This window comes from Biomphalaria glabrata, chromosome 9 (assembly GCF_947242115.1).
Source record: "Biomphalaria glabrata chromosome 9, xgBioGlab47.1, whole genome shotgun sequence".
NCBI classification, from domain to species: Eukaryota; Metazoa; Mollusca; class Gastropoda; family Planorbidae; genus Biomphalaria; species Biomphalaria glabrata.
Window position 1 is genome coordinate 13,759,627 of NC_074719.1, and position 6,629 is coordinate 13,766,255.

At 37.0% G+C, this 6,629-nt stretch overlaps 1 protein-coding gene across 6 annotated transcripts in view; it reads left to right on the forward strand.

The window, feature by feature from the left end:
- LOC106074645 (SH2 domain-containing protein 3C-like) overlaps positions 1–6,629 on the forward strand; it is a 76,653-nt gene that overhangs the window by 65,978 nt on the left and 4,046 nt on the right. For all 6 annotated transcript variants that reach the window (XM_056041935.1, XM_013235452.2, XM_056041934.1 and 3 more), the window contains 3 exons: positions 103–232; positions 4,688–4,799; positions 5,176–5,236. In XM_056041935.1, the coding sequence (XP_055897910.1) occupies positions 140–232; positions 4,688–4,799; positions 5,176–5,236 (266 nt within the window). In that variant the 5' untranslated portion in view covers positions 103–139. The remainder of the gene's footprint in view (positions 1–102; positions 233–4,687; positions 4,800–5,175; positions 5,237–6,629) is intronic.

Below are 6,629 nucleotides of genomic sequence, written 5' to 3' on the forward strand. Positions count from 1 at the left end.
GCGCTAAATCTAAATGCAAATATCTCAGTTTACTTCTTATTTCCTCTTGACCAATCATTTTCTCAAAATTTAACAATTGGATGTTTTTATTTATTATTTCAGGCAAGTTCTAGACTCGGACTACCGCAGAAAGAAAAAGATGGCGGGGCGCCACATTGCCATATCCACGTGGCTGGAGGCACTTAGTATGCCAGAGTATCTTCCCTTGTTTCACCAATATGGCGGAGTAGAGGTCAGTGAACAAACCTAAGTAGCTATAATTCCTAAGATTATTTGTAACTGGCTATTTACCATGTACCCTTTTATCTTAATAATATTGGAAGATGAAATAGGTTTCTTTGCTATACAAACCAGTAAATAAGAAAAGTTACAATACCTATGGTGTTTGTGTGGAAGGGCGATTAAATGTTTAACAATAGGTGTCCTAAATTTTTAATAACCGAGACAATATTATTTTAAAATTTACAGCAATATTTTGATTAGCCAGTGTTGTTTTCTCTCATCAACAACAAGTTCGTTGATAAGATTGCTAATTTTAAAGTTGTCATTCTGTTTCTAGTTGTTTTTTGTTTTTTTTTTGTTTTGACGTCATAGCTGAGAGATTTGAACAGCAGCCTTCCCGTGTTTTCTTTATTTCGTACCCAACGTACCATGTAAAGTACTGTTAGAACCTAGCAGGTTTCTTTTATCATTTTATTGTACGAAACTTACTTCGTAGTCCTTTGTTTTCTAGATTTAACTGAATCAACTGTCACGTGTCATTTTGAAAACAATTCTAAAGTTTTGTCTTCGTGAATTATCGAATTCATCGTCGCTTCGTACTGTCGTTGACTTGTAGCACCAAACTGCTGGTAGGCAACTAAACCGCTGTAGGCGTTTCCTATTTTAACTTGTACAACTTGAAATAACTCGAATAGCTTTGTCAACACTACTATAAATAACTTTTTACAACCTCGACACGTTTAACTTGAGATAAATAAATGTAGTAAAAAATATAAAAGAGTATTTTGAACAAAACTACAAAAACACGTCTTCTCACTCGGACAACTGGAGTCGTCTCAAACTCGTCTCTCTCTCTCTCCCCAAGACACCTGACGACATTACCTCTTACCTTGCAACATTCACACTACATAGCCAGCAACCAATCGCTAACGTCACCATAGAAACACGCACACACGCCATAACACGTATTGCCACACTTGATCACTGTGATACAGCAAAAAAAAAAAACACAACATTATTTGAAACTGCAACTTGTGGGAATGTTAAAATCCTACAAACTAATTTCATTAACTTGAGATGAGCCACGCCATGAGCGGCGACTTGATCAAGTCTGTATAAGCTCGGCGTCACTGTTGTTTTAACAAAAATATTTTTTTTTTGCATTTAATTTAATTAATTAATACACTGACCTTGACCTTGAAACTCCAGCGCCCCCCCCCCCAATTTAGTTCTATATCATTTGTGTACACACATTTTTGACCAGGGAAAAAAAGTTATTTCTGACCCGTCAAGTAACTTGAGTCTTGTGGAGCTGATTTTTTGAAGGCTTCATTCTGCAGTGTGGACTTGGAGCTGAAGGTGCTCTATATCACCGCATCACAGGTCGGAGCCCGCGGGCCGTAGCTTGGGCATCACTGATCTATATCATGGGCTCCATAGAATAACATACTATTTTTCTACGATACAATTATGAAATTAAAGTTATAGTTAGAACCATGTTCTAGAATATTCTCAAATCTTACTCCTCGTGTCTGAACTGTAAAGCTTCGTTGTTTTGAGACTTAAAAAAAAAAAAGATACACTTCATACAATATACTTTATGTCCATAAAACAAAAACCAAATGAATGAGTCACGCGCTTGTGAAAGTGTTATCATTGTCCAGTATCTCATTTCTCCGCAGTGAAAGTAAAGAAATAGTTGAGCGTCCTCTTCACAGTCAGTGTAGCACTGCGTGACGTTTGAATGGTCTGTTTAGCTAGTCGTGGTGTGGCTCACGTAACTAGGCTACACATTTGTTGACGTAGACTTTCTAAACAGCGTACAATAGTTGAGAGATTGAAACAACTAGATCTAGTTGTGTTCATGAAACAGCCTCATTAATTATATTACATGTTTGTTGGCCCTTCGAAATGTTTATTTCTTGTTGTTTTAGTTTTGGCTAGCCTGTAGATCTACCTGTCAGTTTACATCTAGGTGAACAAATTCAAATACATGAATAAAGTAATTTATAAGCTTAGAAGATGTAAAAATAAAGTATCCATTTCAGACCTTGTGGTCTATAGGGCAGATGATGTAAAGGTCATCTGTTTCTGTGGCCTACGGTTAACGAGGGTGTCTGTGGCCAACACAACGACCAGCCGCCTTTCATTAACAGAAGCCTTCAATCCGGTTTGCAGATTGTATTTGTTTTATTAATAGAAGAGTGACATAGCCTTCAATCCAGTGTGTAATAGTAGTATGCACGTGTGCACAAAATAGAAACCAGATTTTTGTCAAACTGTGGCCATTATATGTAGTGAATTAATCAAAGTATTTTAGAATCTAACAGGAAGTAACAAAAACAATGTTACAATAACAGTTTGAAACTCAAAATCGGCCCCCGACGTGGTCTTCACAGGCAGGTAAATAGGCAGGTTTCAATATTTTCAGAAGAATATCAGAATCAAATTCTATCAGAGGTGCTCCACCCAGGCAGGTTTCAATATTTTCAGAAAGAATTTCAGAATGAAAGGCAAATGACAGAGAAGAATGGGGAAAGAAGGTTGACAGATCCTGTGTGGTGCCCCAACGGTCCAGTAGACCAAGGGATAAGTGAATGTGAAGTTAGATATGAACCTGGCCTAACTGATGTCTTATAATGAGTATCCAATTGATCTAATTGTTTTGTAAAGGGTCAATGTCTTATTTTAGGCGTCAAGAAAAAAAGAATCCGTAAAAAAAAAAGACTATCTATACTCCGTCATTTAGTCACGCGATAATATGAAAAAACTACTTACTAATTGTTGTTTTTACTTATGTTCCACTTATATGCATAGTAAATAGATTTTTTCTCTTTAAAAAAAAAAGTAACTGCTTTCATAATTGATTTTAAAAATTGGATTTTTCGCTTTCAGAAAAGAAAAAAAAAAGTAGCCGTTGCATCAGAACTTTGAATGGTCTAAAATATTATGATTTCGGATTTTTACTATCTTTTCTAGTTTACAAGATCTAAACGGAACGGACGGGCGGACAGACATTCCACACAAAACTAATAGAGTCTTTTCCCCTTTCGGGGGCCGCTAAAAATGGTTTACTTAGTATACAAAGTCGACCTTATAATATGAGTTATTGTAAAGTTCTTAGTCCGTCTCTAAAGTGTTGTCAAAACTGGATCTTACACTGGTAGTCAAGTCTACAAAATTGTTATGAAATGGAACAGTTCTTTTCAACGGATAAATACTAATGGTTTGTCTTTTTTTTTAAAGGTCAAAAGTCAATATAAACAAATCTTAATTGCGACTGAAACAAAATTACTTTTTTAAAGTGCTGTACTTGACGTTTGTCTTGCTCAACAACAGACAACTTGGACATGGTGTAGCTAAATGTGCGTCTGTGTGACTGAAGTGTTTAGTGTATGCATGTGTTACACTGTGAGGGTATGTAGACCAGCGACTGTGTGAGTATGTGTGTAGTGTATGCATGTGTTACACTGTGAGGGTATGTAGACCAGCGACTGTGTATGTGTGTATATCACTGGGAGTGCACAGTTAATATGAGGAGCGCTACATGGCTCACTATGGTCCAGTGTCCTGGTACTGCGTGTCTTGTGTGGAAGAGTTGACGGATGTTTAAAGTGACCTCTTCCTTTTGTGTAACTGTCTCAGTGGCGTGGACACAATGTCAGGTTCAATGTGTTGACTAATACTGCAAATAGTCTACTTTATCTTTCTAACATTGACAAAGAACGAACGTCATCTAATTGGCTGAGATCAGAGATGCCCTGGGTCCGCCATATGTTAGCTTTTGTTGTTATTTAGATAGTATTCCAAAAAAAAAATATCCCATAAAGCCAAAGAGCTCAACTGATACAGAAAACAAAACGATATTTAACATCGTTTAAAAAACCCCCACAGGTAGATTAATAAGTTGAAGGCTTGTCAATACATTCGACTTACTACTAGGTTTGAAATGTTTTACATCATTCGGATGTTTCTTCGGATGTGAAGATAATTACACCCCAACCCAAAACCTCCAGCAGGACGACGGGGAACGTCAACGGGCAGGGTTTGAACCCTTGAACATCGAGACCACCGAACGACAGTCCAGGGCGCATACCACACGACCTGGCACACATACGTATTGGCAAATATTGGTAATGATCACCCTTTAATTCTATAACTGTAGTTTGGAAATGAAAGCGCTGCAGCGAATCCTGGCATTATTTGGATACGCCTTTGGTCAAACTTTCCAACCCATCTTATATATACAATGTGTAACATTCCTGGTTCTACGTGTATGACCTTAGTCGTGAGTCGCGCATTTCACAATTGTCAGTTGATCGAGTAATGCTTTCTAAAGTCTACAGTGCTGTCTCTATCTCTCTCTCTCTCTCTCTCTCTCTCTCTCTCTCTCTGTCTCTCCCTGTGTGTGTGTCTCATTCCCTCTCTCAAGATTTAATGAAGGATTCATTGTATTTTTCTTCAGGATCTTATCTACGCCACTGAAAGTGAGATCAAAGATCTTGGAATAAGGATCGGTGCACATCGAGCCAAGATCCTTTCAAGTCTTCGAATTCTAAGGGAGAAATATGAGAAAGGTCAGTGATATTCACGTGTCATATACTAGACCTAATGAAATATATCAATTACAAAACAAACATTACAATTAGAAAAAAAAATGCATGGATTTTTTTTTCTTTTTAATTCACAATCCCAATCTTAGCTCTGCTAGTCATGTGACTAGACCTACATGTTAAGTAGATAAAGCCAGCACTTAAGACAGATCACCCCGAATAGACGCGTACTGAGCTACATATGCCTCGACTGCCCCTCTCACTTTGATTGTGCATCATACATTGTCCCAAACACTTGAGTCTGCATCATTCATTGTACTTGACTTCACATGTGTATCTAGTACAAGATCTAGTCACCATGTACAAAATACAAATGTTAATCAATTAAACACTATTTCAGGCCGTGTCACTGGAAGTGGATTATTTTCTCTGCAGAGAACTGACAGTGTACCATCTGCCTCGTAAGTTCTTTACTTATTTTATCATCTAAATTCTATAAAGTTTCTCAAACTTTGGACATTTGCCAGTGGAGCTATTCGAAATATTTATTTTTGAGCCTGTAGAAAACATTTCTTTCAAAAAATGTCTATGTTGTTATTGTGTTTATTTGTTTTTTACCCAAGGGTGGAGAGGGGGGGGAGAGGATAGTCTACTGGACATTGGAAGATCTTATTTAAGGACAAATGGAAAAAAATAGTAAATATCTTGAGGAAAATTTCTCAAAGCTTAAAACTAATGATAGCGTAGACACAGCAGCTCTAACTCAAAAATTAGATGTTATATATATTCATATTGGCGCGCGATGGCTGAATGATTAAGCGCTTTGCTTCCGAACCTGGAGTCCTGGTTTCGAATCTCGGTGAAGTGATTTTGAATTTGGGGATATTTAGGGCGCCATTGAGTCCACTTTAATGGGTACCTGACTTTAGTTGGGAAAAGTGAAGACGGTTGGTCGTTGTGCTGGCCACATGACACCCTGCTCGTCTGAAAGGGAAACTTTACTTCCTTTTACTTTATATATATATATATATATATATATATATATATATATATATATATATATATAATTTATATTTATATATAATTATCTTCATGGCTCAACAGTTTGGACATCAAGAAGTAAAGAAAAGATCACTCTTTTATTTCTGCAGGTTGGACTAGAGTTACACCACTAAAAAAAAGAGGGAGGGGGGAGAACAAGTTATATATATATATATATGCATACACACTAATACACACACAGAAAGAGAGAGAGAGAGCGTCTTTAAGTCTGGATTATAAAGACATGTAGTAGTAACACTCGTGTGATCAGGCACACTTTCTGCACCTTCCCCTGCCCTTGCTCTCCGGGACGTCTAGTTACCAAACCACTCCAACTTCAAAGGATTTTTTTTTCTAACAGAAAGTTGTGCTTATGAAAGCACTTTTAAGCGTTAGGCTGCTTCATAAGATGTATAAATGTAAATGTGTCACGTGACATTTGAAAGACTACCTACCCACCGCACCCCACCCCCGGGGGGCGGCGTATCTAACTTTCTATATTTGTTTCATTTTTTTGTTTTTAGCTTTCTGGTCTCATGTAATACATAAGAGCTACAAAAACATTTTGTTGAAATTGTGTAGACTTAGTCCTTCGCGTTATCGCTTTTAGGGCCATCCGTTTAGCATGTTAAATAATGGAACTGTAAATATCAACATTCTGGTTGGCCAAAATTCACAAGTGACAAAGTTAAAAGCTGGACTTTAAATTACTAAACTTAAAGAATTAAAATGTGTAAACCAAGATTGTGATTTAAAATTGTACCTACAAATATAGTATTCGTAATTTTTTTTCTTTCTGCCTCACTTTCACAG